At 35.3% G+C, this 24,216-nt stretch overlaps 1 protein-coding gene across 3 annotated transcripts in view; it reads right to left on the bottom strand.

Annotated features, from left to right (window-relative positions):
- Nucleotides 1-2,799: 2,799 nt before the first annotated feature.
- LOC309663348 (MOB-like protein phocein) overlaps nt 2,800-24,216 on the bottom strand; it is a 41,929-nt gene continuing 20,512 nt past the window's right edge. For all 3 annotated transcript variants that reach the window (XM_082467318.1, XM_082467316.1, XM_082467317.1), the window contains 6 exons: nt 18,437-18,537; nt 14,801-14,843; nt 14,525-14,611; nt 4,819-4,898; nt 3,339-3,450; nt 2,800-3,208 (listed from right to left, as the gene is read on the bottom strand). In XM_082467318.1, coding sequence (XP_082323444.1) covers nt 3,077-3,208; nt 3,339-3,450; nt 4,819-4,898; nt 14,525-14,611; nt 14,801-14,843; nt 18,437-18,537 — 555 coding nt within the window. In that variant the 3' untranslated portion in view covers nt 2,800-3,076. The remainder of the gene's footprint in view (nt 3,209-3,338; nt 3,451-4,818; nt 4,899-14,524; nt 14,612-14,800; nt 14,844-18,436; nt 18,538-24,216) is intronic.

The raw sequence follows: 24,216 nt of genomic DNA, 5'->3' as shown, positions 1-24,216 counted from the left end.
ATACATCCATAGTGTCTGCTTAGTGAACAATTAGCTGTATTCAAAAAACGAAAATCTTTCATGCCTAGCATGGAAGAACTATACCAAGAAACCTTTAGTACATTCAAGAAGTAGCTAAAAAATGAAGTATACAAAATGTAGCATTTAACTGTGCAATAAAATTATAGGAAGCCTTTAGGAAAAACTAGGGCAAAGTACCCAGGGAAAAATTAATTAGTTCTATTACAACGAATTTGACATCAGTCAGTAAATGTGTTTGAGACCGTAATACAGTTCTTGCTAACAATGCAATTAATCATAGATTTAAAATTTTATGCTGATATTAAAAGTATCAACTCGTTAAAAATTTAGGGAACTCCCTGACAGTCCAGTGGCTGGGACTCTGCGCTTTCACCGTCAAGGGTCCGGGTTCAGTCCCAGGTTGGGGAACTAAGATCCCACAGGCTGGGTGGAACAGCCAAAAAAAAAAAAAAAAAAAAAAAAAAAAATATATATATATATATAGCTGAGAAATTTGTTTCTAGAAATACAAATTTAACACCTCAAGTCAGAGAAAAGAAAATGTACATACACAAAAGAACTATAATACCCATGGGAACATAAATTATTAAAAATTAGCTACTTTCCCAGATATGATGGGGGAAAAAGAATGAGTCGACTATATGAGTCAAAATAATTTTATAAAAAGAAAATGTTAACTTTTGGATCTATACTGGGTAATCCAAACAAAAAGTGGAGCCTAACTTCCTTATTGCACAGAACTGTGAGTTTTCTATTCCCCCCTTCTTAGAACACTTACTTCATAAATCAGTGGTTTGCCAGGCTCATCAGTTTTTTTAATACCACCTAAGTACATACGTGTATATTTTCAAAATTCTGTAATCAGTATTAAGGAAAAACAGTAACTGTTTCATTTAGGTCTTACCTAATGAAGTGAGTCAACTTTACAGTGCAAGAGTATGAATGAGATATCAATATGAATACAAAAGCAAGACTACAAACTGATGTTTTCTTTGGGGGATTTTTTTTTTTTTATGATCAATTCCAAACACACAGTACAGGGAAGATGGAATGAGTAAGAAAAAAATCATATTTCATTTCCCTAGTAACACCGAGTTGTATTATTCAAAATATGTTTCAAAATATCTAGCCAGATCACCAATCCCAGCCACTGCCTTAGTTCAAATGTTCACTAAGAAAATAGTCAAGCAACAGAAATCCATTGTGAGACTTTGTCTAGAGAGAACAGCAACATTACTATATATAATTTATTAACTTAGTAGTTTAGTCTCTCAACATTTAGCAAGTTTGTGTAAAAATTACTATTCCCACTGGTTCATAGTAACATTAATATAAATGCATCATTTCAAAGTCAATATTCCTTTCACTGAGAACATAAAACTTCTTAAAAGTTAGTTATGGGTTGGGGTAATGACTGGCTGCTGGGATAGCATTGTTCAAAGCCAAATATACTGGCAGGATTGGAAAGCATAAATATATATATACAAACTCTCAGGATGCTACTGTTTTCCACATTTTTGCTGTACATTCTTGTCTCATAATATGGTATAAATTATTTCCTCCAATTTGAAAAAATAATCAAGATGACTACATTTTAATCTTCATTTGAACATAACCCATTCAAATGAAAGAAGTTCGTTTGTTAATTCTGTTCAAAAGATGGATTTAAATATTTTCTTCACTACATGTACAATTTTTTTTTACCCTTAGTGCCTGTTACAACCAGTTTAGCAATTAAGACCTCCAGTGCTTTTGTAAAAAATTGCATTCAGTAGGTAAGATTGTAAAATCTACAGTCGAATCCTTCTTAAGACGCTGAATTATAACAAAGTCCAAAAAACGTATGAGCATTCAGCAATACCTTTGGAACCTGTGAATTATTGCAAAAAATCTTACATGTGCATATAATTCAAACATAAACTTTGTGGGGAAGGGGTGTAAAATAAATACTACAATATTTTTCAACTCTATTTAAGTGCTGCCTAGATGGTTAGAAGAAAAGATTAATATTACTAATAGTAAGAGTCAAACTATTTTAAAGACTGTTCTCCAAGTAGTTAGAACAATTTCACAAAGCAAAGATAAGCACGAGCCTATGCCAGTACATTTTTTCCTGTAGTGTAATTGCTAATATGAGGTATAATCTGTAGGCAATTAATACAAATATAAATAGGTATAAGCCACCACTAAATCACAGTCTGGTGAAAAGCTTCTCAGCTAATGTACTTTGGGGAGAGAGTTAAGGGAAATGAAGAGAAGGGAAGGACAGGGCAGGTTTCCAGTGGGAACATCAATTACACGCTTTTATCGTTATCATCTTGTATGTAACAGTCCACTGAACAGAAAGATAAATCCTTTCCAAGTATGCTGGTCTAGAATATACTTTATGTAGCATAGTAAGATTATTTAAGTATTCCTAATGCTTCATTTGCATTTATATTTGGACATACACATAATCGTATATGTATATCAAAAAGTATAAACAGAATTTAAACAAATCAATTTTCACTGCAAAGTAAAGGAGCTGTTACAGTGAAAAAAAAAAAAAAGTATAAACAGAATTTAAAAACACTTTTATCTCACTTTGGAAAACTTAACAGTTAAGACTGAACTATGTGCTACAGAATTTTCTAGAATATCTATACTCAGGTATAAAACCAAAGGAAAACATTACTATCTCTTTAGTAAATGGCTTGTGTGAAACCTCAAGCTCACTCATCTTTTTCATAGATGTGTTTATTTGATGAGGATTGTGATCCAATGATTGTTTAGCAGCAATTTTACCAAACTGTAAATTCTTTTATTAACGGGCATTATAAACAGATAATACTAATCTTATTTAAAAACCATGAGTGCCACACCAGTGAATATACAGCTCATGAATAACTTAAAAAGTATTTCCCATTTTAAACGGCAACACTCAGCATACAAAAACCTATACTAAACAAAGAAGCTATAATATGGATACACGATTGATGTGTCTAAAATGATATATATACAGTACATAATTAATGTTAATTATGTGATCAGTACATTTTTTTCTATATGATTCCCTTCATGCTTCACTTTCCCCAGAAACTGAATTCTGAACTTCTTCTTCTAAAATTGGTACAATCAGGTTATCCTTGGACATCAAATTATATTTCATCACAAATTTAGTAAACCGATGACACAAAAATGTTTCATTCTGTAGAGAGGGAAAAAAAATATGTCATTTCAATTTACTACTCAAAACCAAATAAATGAGACATAATATCAACATTTATTATTGTCATTCTGATAAGAACGTATCAGGACAATTAGTGAAATATACTTACTTCATATTCATCAAATATCTGCCGGTGATGAAAATAAGCATGTGAAAATATTCTGTAAATCCTACGGCATACTGATCCTAGTTTTGCTACAGATGATTCCTTTATGCTAACCCTAGAAATAGAAGAGAAATCATAGATTTATAGAGCTGGACAGATCTTAGGAACAATATAGTCCAATCTTCTCAATTCACAAGTACAGAAACTGACACCAGAGAAAGTAAGTGACCAGTCCAGGTCACAGCACTAGTAAGTGGCAAGGGCAGGACTAACACCCCTGTTCTTCACTCCCGGGGCAGTGCTCTTTCTACCTAACCACACTGCCCAAGAAATTCAGTACTATAGTTCTGAAACTTTGCTAAAGTTTAATGCAATTAAAACAAATCCTGACAAAACAAAACTTACTACAATGTATGTTTATGACATTAACACTCTGTCCACTAAAGCTAACTAAAACTACTGAAAGAACTATTGTTTTATTCTACAGAACTCAATTCTTTTTCGTGTGTGTGTGAGAAATAAAAACTGCCTACATATTTCTGATTTTTAAAAAAATGTACATAGGATACCAAGGCAAAAACCATTATTTTTTACCTATTTTATATGAGCCCTTTGAAGTTAGTGATATTGGGGAAAAGTCTCCAAATCTATCCACCTGGTAACAAATATCTTAATAGAATAAAAGGCCAGTCACAAACCTCACCAATAATATATTACAGTATGCACAGGCTTCCTCTCAGATCTTAAAAATCTGAAGGCAAGGATAAGGACTCCTTCAAAAATAAGCAGTCCCAACAGAGAAGAGACTGGCGGTTGCCAAGGGGGTAGGAGAGTAGGAGAGGGATGGATTGGGAGTTTGGGATTAGCAGATGCAAACTGGTATATACAGAATGCATAAACAACAAGGTCCTACTGTATAGCACAGTGAACTATATTCAATATCCTGTGATAAACCATAATGGAAAAGAATATGAAAAAGAATGTATATATATGTATAACTGAGTCACTTTGCTGTACAGCAGTAATTAATACAACATTGTAAATCAACTATACAATTAAAAAAATACTCTGGAAATACATAGAACATACTTAGAAAAAAAAATATAAGCAGTCCAACTTAGGAAAGTCTGCTCTTCAGGCATGCTAAGAGGATGCCTCTCTCTACCACAGAGATTCAAGTAAGCAAGCGTGTAAATATCCCAACTCTAAAGCATGAAGGGAGAGCCCTGGAAAATGATGCACAGCAGCAGGAACTGAACAGGCCTGTGAGATTCAGGAGCTGAGTCCTGATGCCTTTAGTTTAACCACAATCTTAATTTCAAAACTTGAATAATTCTGAACAAGCCAAATATATAATAGGTTAAAAAAAAAACGGTTTAAAGAATACAATGTATTAACAAGCAAACTAGTTTTAGTTTTAAAAACAGCAATCTTTAAAATTAAATTCAAAAAGTTTAGCACCATGTTTAAAAGTTTTGTTTACCTGCTGGGAAAATATTTATTGCTATTCAGAAGACATGCAGCACCATCAAGTGTGTGTCTAGTATAGTCTATAGCAGGACACTATAAAAGAAAGGATATAAAAATGCATCAACAAAGAGCTCTACCTCTAAAATTAGGTATATTTATTACCTAGGCGTCTTATTCCAAAAACCCTGAGCATAGTCTAAGAAAAAGTTCCTTACAATATCAGAATGACTGTAAAATTAAATGTTATGTCAATAAATAAGGCTTTATTATCCCCTTCAACTATAATACCTGGCTTCTAGAAAATAAGTGAATCAGTCCCCTAATTTCTCACTCTAGATATTGTATCTAGAAGAAAACAATGCTTAGAGCTGGGAAGAACACCTGATTATCTAATCTAACCCTCTGGCTTTACAAATGAGGAAACTGAGGCTGATCAGTTTGCAGAATATTCACAGGTTTCTTGCCAGATCTTAAAAGTCTATAGGCAAAGATAAGGAATACTTCAAAAAACAAGCAGTCCAACTTAGGAAAGTCTGCTTTTTAGGCATGCTGTCTAAGAGGAGGCTGACTCTGTAACGACAGAGATTCAAGTAAGCAAGCATGCAAATATCCCAACTCTGAAGCCATGAGAGGGAGAACCCCTGAAGAATGATGCACAGCAACAGGGACTACCCTTGACTATTGGTCAATGACTTATGCAAGATGACACAGTTAGGAAGAAGGACTTAAAAACCATAACCCAGATACACTGATTCCTAGTCCACTGATTTTTTTTTTAAGCAAGCATCTGCCTTTTTAAATTTAATTAATTAATTAATTAATTAATTTTTGGCTGTGTTGGGTCTTCGTTTCTGTGCAAGGGCTTTCTCTAGTTGTGGCGAGCGGGGGCCACTCTTCATCGCGGTGCGCAGGCCTCTCACTGTCATGGCCTCTCTTGTTGCGGAGCACAGGCTCCAGACGCGCAGGCTCAGTAGTTGTGGCTCACGGGCCTAGTTGCTCCGCGGCATGTGGGATCTTCCCAGACCAGGGCTCGAACCCGTGTACCTTGCATTAGCAGGCAGATTCTCAACCACTGCGCCACCAGGGAAGCCCTAGTCCACTGATTTATACTTAACCAAGTGGCCAAGCAGCCTCCTTCACTTCACAAATACCTCCAGAGATCACTGCCTCCTTACATCTTAAAAAGCATGCCTTGGGGCTTCCCTGGTGGCGCAGTGGTTGAGAGTCTGCCTGCTAATGCAGGGGACATGGGTTCGAGCCCTGGTCTGGGAGGATCCCACATGCCGTGGAGCAACTACGCCCGTGAGCCACAGTTACTGAGCCTGTGCGTCTGGAGCCTGTGCTCTGCAACGGGAGAGGCCGCAATGGTGAGAGGCCCACGCACCGCGATGAGGAGTGGCCCCTGCTTGCCGCAACTAGAGGAAGCCCTCACACAGAAACGAAGACCCAACATAGCAATCAATCAATCAATCAATCAATCAATCTTTAAAAAAAAAAAAAAGCATGCCTTATTATGTTGCTGGTACCCTGTTACCAATCTAGCAGCTCTCTCAAAAATTTTCTTCCTTTGCAATTTAATATGAAATCTGAAGTATCTTTATATTTTAATAAACCTGTCTTACCCTATTTCATTTATCAGAAACAATGAAACCTATTTGTCTCATGGCAAATCAGCAAACCTATTAAAGGAAAACTAAAACTGTAAAGTAATTCTCCTCATTCAGTTCTTCTGAGGGCAGAGAGGGAGAAGCATCAAAAGAAAGGAAGACTGAGAATAAACCAGGGAACCAAGAAGGAAAAAATAAACTAGAGAAAGAAATAAAAATGACTCTAGTTCTACCCAGTAATTAGAATATTTTTCAATTGTTGAGAATGAAACTGGTGTTTAAAAATGCAGTAACTACTAAATATGGCTTAGTATAGTACATGACAAATACATAAAGATTATCTAAACCAAAAAAAACAAAAAGTATTTTTCTAACTATACATCCACAGGAATTTACAGCTAGTAGATTCACTGCCTAAAATAGGAACATGAGCAGTATTTACTGAAAAAAGTATCTTTCTCCATATATATGATTACAGGTGACTTGGTCAAAAACAAATATCCCAAGTCACTGTGTTTCTCATTCACATTGGTCATTTGGGTGTGCCATGGGACACTTTTACAACCTTTAAGTCAGCATGGAAATATAATGCAAGCTACATATTTAATTTAAAAATTTCTAGGGACTTCCCTGGTGGCGCAGTGGTTAAGAATCTGCCTGCCAATGCAGGAGACACGGGTTCGAGCCCAGGTCCGGGAAGATCCCACATGCCGTGGAGCAACTAAGCCCGTGCGCCACAACTACTGAGCCTGCGCTCTACAGCCCGTGAGCCACAACTACTGAGCCTGCGTGCCACAACTACTGCAGCCCGCATGCCTAGAGCCTGTGCTCCGCAACAAAGAGAAGCCACCGCAATGAGAAGTCCGCACACTGCAACAAAGAGTAGCCCCCGCTCCCGCAACTAGAGAAAGCCCACATGCAGCAACAAAGACCCAACACAGCCAATAAATAAATAAATAAATTTATTAAAAAAAAAAATTCTAGTATCCACATTAAAAAAAGTAAAAAGAAACAGGTGAAATTAATTTAAATGATGTATTTTATTTAACTCCATATATATAGCCAAAATTATCATTTTAACATATAATTGATATGAAAATTGCTAATGAGTCTTTGTGGGGTATTTTTAAATTAGATATAATTCACATAAGGGACTTCCCTGGTGGTCCAGTGGGTAAGACTCTGCACTCCCAATGCAGGGGGCCCGGGGTCAACCCCTGGTCAGGGAACTAGATCCCGCATGCATGCCACAACTGAGAGTTCACAGGCTGCAACTAAGAAGTCCTCATGCCACAACTAAGAAGTCTGCATGCTGCAACTAAGACCCGGCACAGCCTAAATAAATAAATAATATATTTTTTTTAAAAAGACATAATTCACATAACAAAAAATTTCTCTTTTAAAGTGTAAAATTCAGTAGTTTTTAGTATATTCAGAAAACTGTGCAACCATTATCAACTACATTCCAGATCATTTTCATCACCCCCAAAAGAAACCCAGTACTAGTTAGCAGTCACTTCTCCTTCTCCCTTCCCCCTAATCCTAAACAACAACTAATCTACTTTTTTTCTTCTTTGAATTTACCTATTCTGGATATTTCCTAAAAAATGGAATAGAATGTGGGCTTTTGTGTCACTCAGTGTGTTTTCAAGGCTCATCAATAGTGCAGCATGAATTAGTACTTCATTACTTTCTTTTCTTAATTCAAAACCTTTTTGACTTTGTTTTTAAAATATATAAAATCTGTTTCTCCCTCTATAGACTTCATTCTTTTTTAAGGTTAAATAATAATCCGTTGTATGCATATACCATGTTGTTTATTTACTCATCAGTTGATGGAAACCTGGTTGTTTCCATTTTTGGCTATTGTGAATAATGTGACTGTGACCATTAGTACACAAGTTTTGTGTGGATATATGTTCTCATTTCTTCTGGGTGTGTACCTAGGAGTAGAACTGATAAGTCATACAGTAACTCTACACTTATTATTTTGAGGAACTTTCAAACTGTTTTCCAAAATGGCTACAGTATTTTACATACCCATCAGCATGTATAAGGGTTCCACTTTCTCCACATCCTGGCCAACACTTGTTATTATTTGTCTTCTTATATTTTAGTCATTCTAGTGGGTGAAGTGTATGCCATTGTAGGGGTGTGTCTTTTTTTTCCATTAAAAAACAATTGTGGTTAAAATATAAAATTTGCCATTTTTAAATGTACAATTCAGTGGCATTAATTACATTCACTATTGTGCAACCATCTACACTATCTGTTTTCATCCAAAGGTTTTTCATCATCCCAAACAGAAACTATAACCATTAAGCGATAACTTCCCCACATTCCCAACCCCCAGACCCTGGCAACCTCTAAACTACTTTCAGTCTCTATGAATTTGCCCTTTCTAGATATTTCATACAAGTGAAATCATACAATAACTGTCCTTCTCTGTCTGGCTTATTTTACTTAGCATAATGTCCTCAAAGTTCATTCATGTTGTAGCATGTATCAGAACTTCACTCCCTTTTATGGCTGAATAATATTCCATGGTATATATATATACACCACATTTTGTTTATCCATTCTCACTGTGGTTTTGATATGCATTTAACCTAATGACTAACGATGCTGAGCACCTTTCATGTGCTCATTGACCATTTGTATATCTTCTTTGGAGAAACATCCATTCAAATCCTTTGCTCATTTTAGGGACTTCCCTTGCAGGCCAGTCGTTAGGACTCGGTACTTTCACTGCCGTGAGCCTGGATTCAATCCCTGGTCGGGGAACTGAGATTCCACAAGCCATGTTGTGCGGCCAGGAAAAAAAAAACCCTTTGCTCATTTTAAAATTAGGTTGCCTTTTAGCTGTTTCATAATAGTTCTGGATACTAGACCCTTATCAGAGATATGATTCACAAAAATATTTTCTCTCATTATGTACACTGTCTTTTCACTTTCTTGACAGTGTCCTTTAAAGCGTAATCATTTTTAATTTTGATGAAATCTGACATCTATAGATATCTTCTTCCACTTCTGTGCTTTTGGTGTCATATCTAAGAAATCACTGTCTAGTCCAAGGTCATGAAAATTTATACCTATGTTTTTTCCTAAGAGTTTTATAATTTTAGCTCTTACATTTAGGTCTTTGATCCATTATGAGCTAATTTTTGTATACAGTGTGAGGTAGGGGTCTAAATTCATTCTTTTGTATGTAGATATCCAGTTGTCTCTCAGTGAGATATTTTACACTATCTTTTTGTACTAAGTCTTTGAAATCGGTATGTATTTTACACTTAAAGCATATCTCAATTTGGACTACCCACATGAAGTGCTCCACAGACACGTGTTTCATGCTACTGTATCAGACAGCATAACTTTACATATTCAATTGGTTTCTGAATTTTTTCTGGGTTTTTTTGGAATTAAAGGAAGAGTTTTGCCTTGTTTTAGCTGCTTCCCTCCACCTTCCCCAATTAATTCTCAGTTAACCGATCCTACTCTGCATCATACGTAACAGCAAAAAGTTGGCAAAATATAGTACGTTACAAAATAGTAAGGAATGTGTTCAAGCTTTTATAAATTATATTTTACCAAATATATATTCATAATGCTACTGCAAGTAATCACAATCTGCATGTGACTGAAAGGGCTAACATATAATAACAAGTTACAATCTTCATCACAATCACTATTTGTACAGTTAACTCTATTTGCTACAATGCCTCTCTTTAATTCTCAAGGACCTTGCATAAATCATCACTCGTGCTGACTACTCTGCCTCTTCCACTTCAGAATCTGCCAGTGCTTTTAATTCATAAGAGCAACTTTCTTAGCTACTAATCTGTCAGTTGCTATTATTTTCTAACTATGCACAATTATTCCAAAAGAATTAAAAAAGTATCCTTTCAAGATTTTCTTTTGTTTGTATTTTTACAGTAATCCCATCCCATATAGCTACCCCTTGGAAATTATACTATCAGCCTCCCTTGACACATGGACAATCTAGCAGAGCTGGTCTTCACCAAGCAATGTTGCACTTCTTTTTTGGCTGCACTGCGTGGCTTGTGTCGGTTCAATCCCTGACCAGGGATTGAACCCCGGCCCTCGGCAGTGAGAGTGCGAAGTACTAACCACTGGGCGGCCGGGGAATTCCCTGCAATATTGCACTTTTAAGACTCATTCACAGGATCTAATGCTGATGATTATCCTATCTTACATTTAACATTACTCAAGAAAAAAGTGGATGTGGTAATGACAGTATATATAAATTTCACAATACATCACAAACTGGATGGCTTTTCTACTCTAAAGTGAGAATAGGGACTTCCCTGGTGGTGCAGTGGTTAAGAATCCGCCTGCCAATACAGGGGACACAGGTTCGAGCCGTGGTCCGGGAAGATCCCACATGCCACAGAGCAGCTAAGCCCGTGTGCCACAACTACTGAGCCTGCGCTCTAGAGCCCACGTGCCACAACTACTGAAGCCCGCGCGCCTAGAGCCCATGCTCCACAACAAGAGAAGCCACCGCAATGAGAAGCCCGTGCACCGCAATGAACAGAAGCCCCTGCTCGCTGCAACTAGAGAAAGCCCGCACACAGCAACGAAGACCCAACACAGCCAAAAATAAATAAATAAATAAATTTATTTAGAAAATAAATAAATAAAGTGAGAATAATGCATCTTTACTATTTGCCAAAATGAAACTAGCTTTTTGGATTTAGTTTCCTAATTGGAATTATCACATCATTTACTATACTATGTAGCCAATTTAAGTGAATTATCAATGAAACTGCTATGATTTTCCCAGATGTAGAATGATACACAACCTGCTTCAGTTTATTAACTGCTACACTGCTTCAATTTATTAACTCAAAAAAAGTAACACCATGAGTGAAGTCAGTCTTAAAAAATAAGTACTACTAGCTTAGACAGGTATCAGATACTTATTTTGGAGAATTTGCCTTTTCAAACAAAAGAACATCAAATATTGATTTTCCAACTAGAGAATTACCTGTCTTTAAGCCTTAGAGGTCTGTCAATACAATGATCACTTAAAGGTCTATAATCCTACAGCACAGGCCTAACTTAACTATTTTCGATGAGTCAATGTCAAGCAAAAACTAATTACTACAGATTAAAAGAGAATGCAGATAAAGGGAAATGCAATGCATAGTTTAAACAAACTAGTTATAAACAACATTTCTGAGACAACTAAGGAAAACTGAATGTGTACTAGGTGTTAGATAACATGAAGGAATTATTTAAAACAAAAAATGTTCTCTAAAAATTGCTACTTCTTATACTCTCGCCTTGACAAAAACTAAATAAGGAGAAAATAACATGAATAAGTTTTTCAAGGTAAGACCAATTATGGAGAGGAAAATCATTATGGTAGGTTTCAAATAAGTAGTAAGAAATATTAATGAAATGTAGAGAAAAAATATTGACCTATAAAGTTCAAAAGTAACATTTCTACTTGACAGACTAAGAATCAACTAGTAATCACCAACAGTTATTCCTATCAAAAGAAATTAAGACTAAACCAAAAATCTGAACTGGTGCATATCATCCATTACACACCATATGACAGGTGTTATTCTGTCATAGCCAGTGAATCATAAGTTCTAGCCCATTCAATTGTCCAATTATGAAAAATGATACTATACAAACAAATGGAAAGATACACTGTGTTCATGGACTGTAAGAATTATTACTGTTAAAATGACTGTACTACCCAAGGCAATCTACATATTCAATGTAATCCTTATCAAAATACCTATGGCATTTTTCACAGAACTAAAACAAATAATTTTAAAATTTGTATGGAAACACAAAAGACCCCAAATAGCTAAAACGATCTTAAGAAAGAACAACAAAGCTGGAGACATCACGTACCCTGATTTGAATCTATACTACAAAGCAACAGTAATCAAAACAGTATGGTACTGGCACAAAAGCAGACATATAGATCAATGGAACAGAATAGAGAGCCCACATTTACATGGTCAATTCTCTATTACAAAAGAGGCAATACATAATGGGGAAAAGAGAGCCTCTTCAGTAAATGGTGCTGGAAAAACTGGACAGCTACATACAAAAGAGTCAAACTGGATTACTTTCTCACACCATATACAAAACTAAACTCAAACTGTATTTAAGACTTAAATGTGAGGTGGGAAACCATAAAACTCCTAGAAGAAAACATAGGCAATACACTCTTTGACAACCAGATTAAAAAATGGGCAGAAGATCTGAATAGACATTTTCCCAAAGAAGACATACAGACAGCCAACAGACACAGGAAAAGGTACTCAACATCACTAATCGTCAGGGAAATGCAAATCAAACCACAATGAGATACCAACTCACATCTGCCAAAAGACTATTATTGGGGACTTCCCTGGTGGTCCAGTGGTTGAGAATCCATCTTGCAATGCAGGGGATGCCGGTTCAATCCCTGGTTGGGGAACTAAGATCCCACATGCCATGGGGCAACTAAGCCCACACACCACAACTACAGAGCTCGTGCGCTCTGGAGCCTGCATGCCACAACTAGAGAGCCCACATGCCGCAACTACTGAGCCCACACACTCTGGAGCCTGTGCACCACAACTAGAGAGAAGCCCGCACACAGCAACAAAGAGCCCGTGCGCCACAACGAATGATCCTACTTGCTGCAACTAAGACCCAATGCAGCCAAAAAATAAATAAGTAAATAAATATTTTTAAAAAGACTATTATCAGGCTTCCCTGGTGGTGCAGTGGTTAAGAATCCACCTGCCAACGCAGGGGACATGGGTTCAAGCCCTGGTCTGGGAAGATCCCACATGCCGCAGAGCAACTAAGCCCGTGCACCACAACTACTGAGCCTGCACTCTGGAGCCCGTGAGCCACAACTACTGAGCCCATGTGCCACAACTCCTGAAGCCTGTGCGCCTAGAGCCCGTGCTCTGCAACAAGAGAAGCCACCACAATGAGAAGCCCACACACTGCAACGAAGAGTAGCCCTCACTTGCTGCAACTAGAGAAAGCCCACGCACAGCAACGAAAACCCAACGCAGCCAAAAATAAATAAATAAAATAAATTTTTAAAAAAATGACTATTATCAAAAAGACACAATTGGCTATATTCCAATATAAAATAAAAAGTTAAAAAAAAAGACTTAAAAAAAAAAAAGACAACAAATTAAGTACTGATGAGGAGAAATGGGAACTCTCACGCACTGCTGGAGGGAATGTAAATTGGTACCACTATGGAAAACAGGATGGCAGTTCCTCAAAACATTAAAAATGGAACTGCCATATGAGGCAGCAATTCCACTCCTGGGTGCTTTTCCAAAGAAAACAAAAACACTAATTCGAACAGATATATGCACCCCCATGTTCACTGCAGCATTATTTACAGTAGCCAAGATATGGAAGCAACTTAAGTGTCCACTGATTAGATGAAAAGATAAGGAATACGTGGTATATATACACACTGGCATAAAAAAGAATGAAATTTTGCCATCTGTGACAACATGGATGGACCTAGAGGCTATTAAGCTAAGTGAAATAACTCACAGAAAGACAAATAACATATGATTTCACTTATACGTGGATTCTAAAAAACAAATGAACAAACAACAAAACAGAAGCAGAGTCATAGACATAGAGAACAAAGGTGGTTGCCAGAGGGAAGGTAGGAGGAGTGAAATAGGTAAGGAAGATTAAGAGGTATAAACTTCCAGTTACAAAATGAATGAGTCACACGGATGAAATGTACAACATGAAGAATACTCTCAATAATATTGTAATAATTTTGTATGGTGACAGATGGTAACTAAATTTATCACGGTGATCATTTTGTAATGTACAGAAATATCGAATCACTATGTCATACACCTGAAACTAACACAGTGTAGGTCAATGATAATTTCAATTAAATTTTTTAAAAAGATACTAATCACAAGAAACCCTAAAATAGCACTGTACCAATGACCTTCCAGCAAAGAACTCTAAACCAAAGGGCAAAATAAACAGTGACCTAAAAACTCAAAAAATTTGTCTACCACTATCTTAAAGAGATTTAGGTTATGATGATTTTATTAGTCATTCTATTTCATAAATTCTCACCTCTTTTGGTGTTTTATGAGCTGCACAAAGAAAAATCCATTGTTCAGTTGCTGTCATCTGAGTGCATGTATCTGGATGGCATTCACTCTGTTAAAATAGTTACATTTATTAATATGTAAAATAATAATGAAAAAGTTTATCATTTGAGTTGCTACATTTCATGTAAAATTCTAGAATAAATTAAAAATTTGTGTCTTTGTAAGCACATTAATTTACAAAAACAGAAAAAAAAAATCAGAACGTTCAATTATAGCTTTAACTTAAAGAAAATATTACCTGAAGTTTGACAGCAAGTCCATTTAGCTCAAGACAGAATTGCCTAAAAATGTAAATATATAAATGAAAAGTCTTATCTATCCTCCATATTAATTTTAGAATATTAATTGTAAAAACAGAATCCCATCAGTACCATCCTTCCTCCCTCATCATCATTATCAACACCACCTGAACTTACATGGCACATTCTTTACAAAGACATACACATTAGTAAACAAAACCCAAAACTAACAACCCTAACAATAATGTTCAATATCAGAGTTCAGTGAGTTGATTACTGTTACACACTGGAAATTGGTACAATTTTTCTGAGAAATACTTTGAAAATATTTACCAAGACCCTTACAAAGTGTATATTTTTTAACTAAGTCATTCTCCTAAGAATCTATTCTAATGAAATAATCAGAACTGCAATGCAGACATATGTACAAAGATGTTCACTGAAACTATATACATAAAAAATTTCTTTGAAACATTATAAATGATTAGCAATTGGAGAGTAGTGAAATGTTGGTATTACATAAACATACAAAGATATATACTTATATTCACAGTAAGATTCCAGTTATGTAAAAATTCATGTGTGTGTACATATCTGTATACAGATAATCAGAAGAAAGACTAAACGTTTTATATTCCTATATATTATACAGGTTTTATTCTGATTACAAACAACATGCTCCTTCTAAAAACTCCAAACAGGACCAAATACAAAATATAAAACAGGAAAGTTCTCCGTACTTCCATGACCTCTTCCCGAAAGATAGTTATTGTTTACATGCAAATCTGATTTTCTCTCGATAGATTAAAATATATTGGAATCCTATCAGACACAATTTCATAACTTGCTTTTTTGCCACTTAATAGATCTTGGGCATTTTTTCATGATTTACTTTCCCTCTAAAATTGTCAAACTGAGAATTATAAAGCCTAGAACAATGCTTGGATTGTTCTTACAATAGTTAAGTGCTCAAAAAATATTTTTGAATAAACGAAAAATGGAGCAAATTACATGACATTTAGATCATTTTTAGACAGACTTGCTATTTGATATGAAAAGACAATTAATCCTTTATGTCATAAAGATACTTTATGTTGTCAAAGTGCTGAATGTGTTCCCTCTAAAAACCTATCAAATTAGTTAATCGCTATGTTTCCCTATCAAACAAATGAATACACTTTGGTTCCGCAAATATGCAAGGCTAAAACCTATAATTAGAAGATAAAAGAGAGTTCCAAAAGAAAAACAAAAAACCCAAAACACTGCACATATGTGAAAGAAAAACTATATTTATTTGTTTATTTATAACATACATTAAAATAGAAAAAAGCAAATTAAAAAACAAGGGTCAAATTTTCAGTTGTCTACAACTGTACTTCCTTTCCAGATGCCTAATAATAATGCTGTTCGTAGATTATACAAGTAACACTATTTCTGAATCACCACATAGTCCTCTACTGCCCCATATCTGTAAGTTGCATGTTATGTGTTTCTGAGTTGTTTTCTACTAAGTGGTAATAAAGACGGGTGGTGATAAACAAGTTTCTCATCTAGTCCAACCTACTTATGGCCAACAGGAAAATTAAGCTAACTGACTTGGCAATGCTACAGGTACAATCTGTGGCAAATGTGCAAACCTAACAGTTTCAAGTTAATTCAGTATAGGACTAACACACATAGTTATGCAGCAGAAAAGACAAACCAGAGCTGAAATCTAGTCTACACTCTAGTCACTAAGCCATGCATACTAGCATGGGATTGCAGCCACTCAGAGGAAGGGGCATCTTTTCCTAATTACAAATATTCAGTAGGGAGTAGTGGGAGATTTGACTGAGGTCATGACTCAATTGCCATTAACATCATAATATAATCAACTGCATTAATCAGTAACAGCAAGTATTAAGCCTCAAATCAGTAACATTAAGCACATGCAAAAACAAAATCAAACTGCTTTTAAAACTCTTCTTGCTTAACTATAAAGATGTATACACTATAATACAGAAACAAGAGAATATATATGTCATATATAATACATAAATTATACAAAACAAAAAAGGTGGCTAACATCAAAAAAAACCCCAAAAGTAATAACAATAGCACCAGGACAAATGGAATATAAATAAGAAAGATTTTACAAGTTTTGTATAATGCATATTTCATAGTCTAAGTTAAATAGGGAGGAAAAGGTTTTTCTTAGACCTAAAATAAAAACCTTGTAAATTAAAATGAACCCTCACTTTTTAGGAATTATGCTTACAGTGAAAAAAACACGCTTGCTTATTTTCATCATTAATCCCATAGGTAAGGACGTCGTTATTTTCAAAGCTGATTAAAAAAAGACAGAGGATATATTATACTAAAGTGCTCTCTATATTTATAAGAATGGCCTAACATCTACATACTCATGCTTTCAATTATCATGCATCGAGATGTATTAAAAAAAAACAGGGCTTCCCTGGTGGCGCAGTGGTTGAGAATCTGCCTGCCAATGCAGGGGACACGGGTTCGAGCCCTGGTCTGGGGGGATCCCACATGCCGCAGAGCAACTAGGCCCGTGAGCCACAGCTACTGAGCCTGCGCGACTGGAGCCTGTGCTCCGCAACAAGAGAGGCTGCGATAGTGAGAGGCCCACGCACCACGATGAAGAGTGGCCCCTGTTTGCCACAACTAGGAGAAAGCCCTCACACAGAAACGAAGACCCAACACAGTCAAAAATAAATAAATAAAATATAAAACAAAACAAAACAAAACAAAACTCGATCAAGTAGTCAAGTGACTTGCCCAAGAAAGTGGCAGATTACAAAGAAGTCTCAGCATCCTAAAACTGCTGAACAGTTATGAAAAGACACGGTCTTAACAATATATAGACAAGCCTATAGCATCAAAACAAAACAACAGAAAAAGTACCTTGTCTACAAATTGAGGCACTCATCATAGGAAATGTAGTCTAATTTATTCAGGAAAAGTCATATCTCTACTCCACCTTATTATTTAAAAATCAACTCAAAGTAACAAACTCTGATGAACACATATCTCATACAGCATCCTCTATTTTTAATCTATCAACTCATCCTAGCTCCCATTTACAATGGAAAGTTTATAACTTCAAGAAATAACCTAGTAGCTTCAGAATACAACTGCTTCTAAACTTAACTCATGATTCATTAGAAATCAATTTTCTCATTCAAAGGATATTATGAAAAGCTCTAAAACTTCTTACTTCAGGATTATAATTAATCTCCATTTACCAAACGAAAGACTGGAAGTTCACAATAGTTAACAGGTAACTCATCAGCTACCAAGTCTAGACTAGGACCTCTAGAGAAAAATAAAGTAGGTAAGTAGTAAGTATTAGAAATGAGTAGGTACATGGAAATAATGCATCTGTGATTAAATGATGTGATTAAGGAAAACCGTGTAAAAAGATAATAAGGCCCAAATCCATAAATACAGAAAACCATGAGTAAATAACAATGTTGAAAACTTTATAACTTGAAAACATAAAAGCTTTAGAATTTGGCTTTTTGCTCTGTAGTTAACTAATTTAATTTATGATTCATAATCATCATTAATATTAAGGTTATTTTTTACTACTAGGAGTACTATTACTATTTTGATACATCATAAAGACCTACCTTAAATGTTCATACTTCCATACACCTTCATCTTGGCCTTCAGGTGGTTCAAGAATTTTGTCAATATTGGAACAATCTGCTCTTATATTCTGTTGAATATACTACAAACAAAGAAGTTATTACAGTTAATTAAAATATACTACATGGTAAACCTTTTGAGACTTATTATTGGTTAATGGGTACAGAGTTTCAGTTGGGGAAGATGAAAAAGTTCTGGAGATGGAGGTGGTAATGGTTGCACAACAATGTGAATGTACTTAATGCCACAGAATTGTACACTTAAAAATGGCAAAAATGATAAATTTTATGTTATTTATTTTTTTACCAATAAGAAAAAGCAGAGTAAACACCAAACAAGAAAATCCAAAGAAATCCATGCCCAGAAGTAATCAAACTGACAAAAACTAAAGATAAAGAAGCCAGCGGGGGTGAATGTGTGTGTGTGTGTGTGTGTGTGTGTGTGTGTGTGTGTGTGTGAAGAATTCAGCGAAAAAAGAGACACATGACCTATAGAATAAGGATTCAAATGAGTGCAGCTTTCTTACCAGAAAACACAGGTGACAGGAGGAAATGGCAGAACAAGTTTAAAGTGCTGAAAGAAAAGCACTGTCAACCTCTGTATCTAGCAAAAATACCCTTCAGGAATGAAGATAAAGATATTTTCAGATGAAAGAAAACTAAGGAGGTTTACTGAGCTCTGCCCACCAGAGCAACACCCAACTCTACCCACCACAAGTACCCCCCATCAGGAAGCTTATATATATTTAAATGATATATTTAAAGTGATGAAAGGGAAGAAACTACAACCAAGATTACTGTACCCAGCAAGGATCTCATTCAGATTCGATGGAGAAATGAAAAGCTTTACAAACAAGCAAAAGCTAAGAGAATTCAGCACCATCAAACCAGCTCTACAACAAATGCTAAAGGAACTTCTCTAAGTGGGAAACACAAGAGAAGAAAAGGACCTACAAAAACAAACCCATAACAATTAAGAAAATGGTAACAGGAATATACATATCAATAATTACCTTAAACGTGAATGGATTAAATGCTCCAACCAAAAGACACAGGCTCGCTGAATGGATACAAAAACAAGACCCATATATATGCTGTCTACAAGAGACCCACTTCAGACCTAGGGACACATACAGACTGAAAGTGAGGGGATGGAAAAAGATATTCCATGCAAATAGAAATCAAAAAAAGCTGGAACAGCAATACTCATATCAGATAAAATAGGATTTAAAATAAAGAATGTAACAAGAGACAAGGAAGGACATTATGTAATGATCAAGGGATCAACTGAAGAAGAAGATATAACAGTTATAAATATATATGCACCCAACACAGGAGCACCTCAGTACATAAGGCAACTGCTAACAGCTATAAAAGAGGAAATCGACAGTAATACAATAATAGTGGGGAACTTTAACACCTCACTTACACCAATGGATAGATCATGCAAACAGGAAATTAATAAGGAAACACAAGCTTTAAGTGATACAATACACCAAATTTAACTGATATTTATAGAACATTCCATCCAAAAACAGCAGACTACACTTTCTTCTCAAGTGCACACAGTACATTCTCCAAGACAGATCACATCTTGGGCCACAAATCAAGCCTCGGTAAATTTAAGAAAATTCAAATCATATCAAGCATCTTTTCCGACCACAATGCTATGAGATTAGAAATCAATTACAGGGAAAAAAACCGGAAAAAACACAACACATGGAGGCTAAACAATACGTTACTAAATAACCAACAGATCACTGAAGAAATCAAAGAGGAAGTCAGAAAATACCTAGAGACAAATTACAACGAAAACACGACGATCCAAAACCTATGGGATGCAGCAAAAGCAGTTCTAAGAGGGAAGTTTATAGCAACACAAGCTTACCTCAAGAAACAAGAAAAATCTCAAATAAACAATCTAACCTTACACCAAAAGCAACTGAAGAAAGAACAAACAAAACCCAAAGTTAGTAGAAGGAAAGAAATCACAAGATCAGAGTAGAAATAAATGAAATAGAAACAAAGAAAACAATAGCAAGGATCAATAAAACTAAAAGCTGGTTCTTTGAGAAGATAAACAAAATTGATAAGCCATTAGCCAGACTCATCAAGAAAAAGAGGGAGAAGACTCAAATCAATAAAATTAGAAATGAAAAAGGATAAGTTACAACAGACACCTCAGAAATACAAAGCATCCTAAGAGACTACTACAAGCAACTCTATGCCAATAACATGGACAACCTGGAAGGAATGGACAAATTCTTAGAAAGGTATAACCTTCCAAGACTGAACCAGGAAGAAATAGAAAATATGAACAGACCAATCACAAGTAATGAAATTGAAACTGTGATTAAAAATCTTCCAACAAACAAAAGTCCAGGACCAGAGGGCTTCACAGGTGAATTCTATCAAACATTTAGAGAAGAGCTAACACCCATCCTTCTCAAACTCTTCCAAAAAATTGCAGAGGAAGGAAGACTCCCTAACTCATTCTATGTGGCCACCATCACCCTGATACCCTAACCAGACAAAGATACTACAAAAAAAGAAAATTACAGATCAATATCACTGATGAATATACATGCAAAAATCCTCAACAAAATACTAGCAAACAGAATCCAACAACACATTAAAAGGATCATACACCATGATCAAGTGGGATTTATCCCAGGGATGCAAGGATTCTTCAATATACACAAATCAATCAATGTGATACACCATGTTAACAAATTGAAGAAGAAAAACCATATGATCATCTCAATAGATGCAGAAAAAGCTTTTGACAAAATTCAACACCCATTTATGATAAAAACTCTCCAAAAAGTGGGCATAGAGGGAACCTACCTCAATATAATAAAGGCCATATACGACAAACCCACAGCAAATGTCATTCTCAATGGTGAAAAACTGAAAGCATTTCCTCTAAGATCAGGAACAAGACAAGGATGTCCACTCTTGCCACTATTATTCAACACAGTTTTGAAGTCCTAGCCATGGCAATCAGAGAAGTAAAAGAAATAAAAGGAATACAAGGTGGGAAAGAAGAAGTAAAACTGTCACTGTTTGCTGATCACATGATACTATACATAGAGAATCCTAAAGATGCCACCAGAAAACTACTAGAGCTAATCAATGAATTTGGTAAAGTTGCAGGATACAAAATTAGTACACAGAAATCTCTTACATTCCTATACACTAACAATGAAATATCAGAAAGAGAAATTAAGACAACAATCCCATTCACCATTGCAACAAAAAGAATACAATACCTAGGAATAAACCTACCTAAGGAGGTAAAAGACCTGTATTCAGAAAACTGTAAGACACTGATGAAAGAAATCAAAGATGACACAAACAGACAAAGAGATATACCATGTTCTTGGATTGGAAGAATCAATATTGTGAAAATGACTATAGTATCCAAAGCAATCAACAGATTCAATGCAATCCCTATCAAATTACCAATGACATTTTTTACAGAGCTAGAACATAAAATCTTAAAATCTGTATGGAGACACAAAAGACCCCGAATAGCCAAAGTGGTCTTGAGGGAAAAAAACCGAGCTGGATGTATCAGACTCCGTGACTTCAGACTATACTACAAAGCTACAGTAATCAAGACAATATGGTACTGGCACAAAAACAGAAATATAGATCAATGGAACAGGATTGAAAGCCCAGAGATAAACCCACACACCTATGGTCAATTAATCTATGACAAAGGAGGCAAGGATATATAATGGAGAAAAGACAGTCTCTTCAGTAAGTGGTGCTGGGAAAACTGGATGGCTACATGTAAAAGAATGAAATTAGAACACTCCCTAACACCATGCACAAAAATAAACTCAAAATGGATTAGAGATCTAAATGTAAGACCGGACACTATAAAACTCTTAGAGGAAAACATAGGAAGAACACTGACATAAATCACAGCAAGATCTTTTTTGATCCACCTCCTAGAGTAATGGAAATAAAAACAAAAACAAATGAGACCTAGTGAAACTTAAAAGCTTTTGCAAAGCAAAGGAAACTACAAACAAGATGAAAAGACAACCCTCAGAATGGGAGAAAATATTTGCAAATGAATCAATGCACAAAGGATTAATCTCCAAAATATATAAACAGCTCATGCAGCTCAACATTAAAAAAACAAACAACCCAATCCATAAATGGGCAGAAGACCTAAATAGACATTTCTCCAAAAAAGACATACAGATGGCCAAGAAGCACATGAAAAGCTGCCCAACATCACTAATTATTAGAGAAATGCAAATCAAAACTACAGTGAGGTATCACTTCACACCAATTAGAATGGGCATCATCAGAAAATCTACAAACAATAAATGCTGCAGAGGGTGTGGAGAAAAAAGGACCCTCTTGCACTGCTGGTGGGAATGTAAATTGATACAGCCACTATGGAGAACAGTATGGAGGTTCCTTAAATAACTTAAAATAGAATTACCATATGATCGAGCAATCCCACTACTGGGCATATACCCAGAGAAAACCATAATTCAAAAAGACACATGCACCCCAATGTTCATGGCAGCACTATTTACAATAGCCAGGTCATGGAAGGAACCTAAATGCCCATCGACAGACAAATGGATAAAGAAGATGTGGTACATATATACAATGGAATATTACTCAGCCATAAAAGGGAATGAAATTTGGTCATTTGTAGAGATGTGGATGGATCTAGAGACTGTCATACAGAGTGAAGTAAGTCAGAAAGAGAAAAACAAATGTCGTATATTAACGCATATATGTGGAACCTAGAAAAATGGTACAGATGAACCGTTTGCAGGGCAGAAACAGAGACACAGATGTAGAGAACAAATGTATGGACACCAAGTGGGGAAAGTGGAGGGGGAGTCGTTGTGGTGGGATGAATTGGGAGATTGGGATTGACATATAACACTAATATGTATAAAATAGATAACTAATAAGAAGCTGCTGTATAAAAAAATAAATAAAATTAAATTTAAAAATTAAAAAAAAAAAAAAAAAAAGAAAGCTAAGGAGAATTCCTAGCCAGCAGACGGCTCTAAAAGAACTGCTAAAGGAAGTTCTTCAGTTAGAAGGAAAAAAATAATACCAGAAAGAAACTTAGACTATCAGGAGCAACAGCAATTATATTAATATCTGGGTATAAATATATATTAGACCATTCTTCTCTTGATCTTTAAAATATGTTTGGCAGATGCAAGCAAAAAATATAATATTGTCTGGTGGGCTTTTCAATGTATGTAGATGTAATATAGATAACTAAAGCACAAAAGAGGAGAGTAAAATGGTCCAAATGATGATAGTTTCTACATTTCAATTGAAGCAGTAAAATATTGACTCTAAATAGACTGTGAAAAGTTAAGCATGAACTTAGTAATCTCTAGAGCAATCATCAAAAAAATTATATGAGATACAATCAAAATTAGAATTAAAATAGAATACTAAAAATGCTCTAATAACCCTTAAAAAGCCAGAAAAAGGAAACAGTAATTCTGGTAATTCTAAATCTAAACATATCTATCAATAACCATATTAACATTAAATGGCCTAAATACACCAGTTAAAAGATAAGGATTGTCAAAAGAACAAAGAAATACGACCCAACTATACTGTTTATAAGAAACTTACTTCAAATATAATGATATAGGTAGGTTAAAAGTAAAAGGATGGAAAAAAACATATACCATACAAACATGAATCAAAAGAAAGCTGCAAGGAATGAAAGGTAGTTCAACATTAAAAAAAAAAAA

This window comes from Balaenoptera physalus, assembly GCF_965194825.1.
Source record: "Balaenoptera physalus genome assembly, chromosome: 6".
In the NCBI taxonomy this organism is placed as follows: Eukaryota; Metazoa; Chordata; class Mammalia; order Artiodactyla; family Balaenopteridae; genus Balaenoptera; species Balaenoptera physalus.
Note: the sequence above shows the minus strand (reverse complement) of the source record. Positions and strands in the feature narration are given on the sequence as shown.